Source organism: Octopus bimaculoides, chromosome 1 (genome assembly GCF_001194135.2).
Source record: "Octopus bimaculoides isolate UCB-OBI-ISO-001 chromosome 1, ASM119413v2, whole genome shotgun sequence".
In the NCBI taxonomy this organism is placed as follows: Eukaryota; Metazoa; Mollusca; class Cephalopoda; order Octopoda; family Octopodidae; genus Octopus; species Octopus bimaculoides.
Genome location: NC_068981.1, coordinates 180,706,811 through 180,708,451, shown reverse-complemented (window position 1 = coordinate 180,708,451; position 1,641 = coordinate 180,706,811). Strand labels below are relative to the sequence as shown.

General features: G+C 35.5%; 1 protein-coding gene across 2 annotated transcripts in view; it reads right to left on the bottom strand.

Moving 5' to 3' along the window:
• Nucleotides 1-1,641, bottom strand: part of LOC106873025 (folylpolyglutamate synthase, mitochondrial) — a 43,615-nt gene that overhangs the window by 7,390 nt on the left and 34,584 nt on the right. For both annotated transcript variants that reach the window (XM_052972957.1, XM_014920225.2), the window contains exon 10: nucleotides 1,361-1,439. In XM_052972957.1, coding sequence (XP_052828917.1) covers nucleotides 1,361-1,439 — 79 coding nt within the window. The remainder of the gene's footprint in view (nucleotides 1-1,360; nucleotides 1,440-1,641) is intronic.

The following is a 1,641-nucleotide window of genomic DNA, read 5'->3' as shown; positions in this document are numbered from 1 at the left end:
TGTTGATGAAATTTTAACCCGAACATAACAGATGAGCATTATTTGTAATTCAACGGTACAACAGTGTAAGACTACCCTTTCAGATATACTTACATTGTGATTTCTGCAATGTGGTGCATAAATTGTCAAGTAAATGAGACGCATCTTTGCCTCCACTGATTCACTTGCAAAGTGTTGAGTAAAATTATTTCGTTGCAGACCTCCTTTGGGTCTTTTTATTATCACTACGACACACATAGTCCCCAGTTGGTAACATTGATTTCAAGGCCCTCCTAGATGAGAGACTGGCATTCCACTTAATGTCTATGTTCCATGCTGGCATGGATTGGAGAGTTATTAATGTAGAAATACACACACACACACACACACACACATAGTTAATAAAAAAACATATATCAGGAAGAAGCACACTCTAAAGAATAGAGCAGTAATTATTACAACAAAAATTTATATCTTGGACCTAGAGTTACCCAAGGTTTTGCATCCAAGATCAAGGGACCTTGTGTGTTATCAGGTTTTTGTGTGTGTGTGTGAGTTTATATAATATAGTAGGTATCCGTCAGTCTGAAGAGGTTATGGATCTGTGCCTGAAGAAATTGTGTCAGCTGCAGATTGTGGTACAGCACCCGTTGTGGCTGTAGAGGCCCACATGTGAGTGATAGTCAAACATACAGCAACTGCATTTGAAGAAGCTCTCTGCCAGTGCTACTGGTTTTTCCTTCCATCGAGTGTGCTTTTCTTTGGTGGTGAGGGTGTTTCACTGCATCTTATTGCAGAAACAGATGTAAACTAATGAAGTTTATAAGATAATAACCATTTATTCCTTTGTCGTCACATTTTCTTATATGTATGCATTTGTGTGTGCGCATGTTTGTTTGTTGTAAGTGAGCTTCACCATTATACAAGAGGTGTCATTCTTTTCCAATCTTTCATGGAAACATGTCCAGTCAGGGAAAAATATTATTTTTCATTTTTTTTAAAAAAAGGTGATAGTTGATGACAGGAAGAAAATTTGCCTGAACAAATTCTGTTTGACATTAAAACAATGATGGTGAGGGTAATGATGATGATGATGATGATGATGATGATGATGATGAGAACACATGAATCAACAAGGGAATCTCTAAGCAATTACTTGGCTTGAAACACCGAAAAATCACAGGTGAGCACCAGCTTCGTGAACCTGTAGACTCATGGCAGACATATGGTGAATGACTTTGTGAGAGACAATTGGATAATTGACAACTGGATTGGCAATATATCCAGTCTTTGCATTATCACAGTAGTCTAAATGACAATAATTCCATACAGTCATCTTAAATTTTAACAATTTGTCTGCAGAAAAGAAATATTTTCTTACCTTTAATATTTTCATCATTGCTTTTGCTTTTCGTTTACCACTTACAGTAAATAGTAATGCTTTTCTTATATTACTGTCCCTGTGAAGGAAAATAATATGAACAAACTCGTATATATATATATATATATATATGTGTGTGTGTGTGTGTGTGTGTGTGTGTGTGTGTGTGTGTGTGTTAGAAAAAATAATAAGGTACTCAGATATCTGGATGGTTGTACATTTACAGATTTTTATTAATATGTCACATGCTTTATAAATATTAGTGCTTGTATCTATTCTTG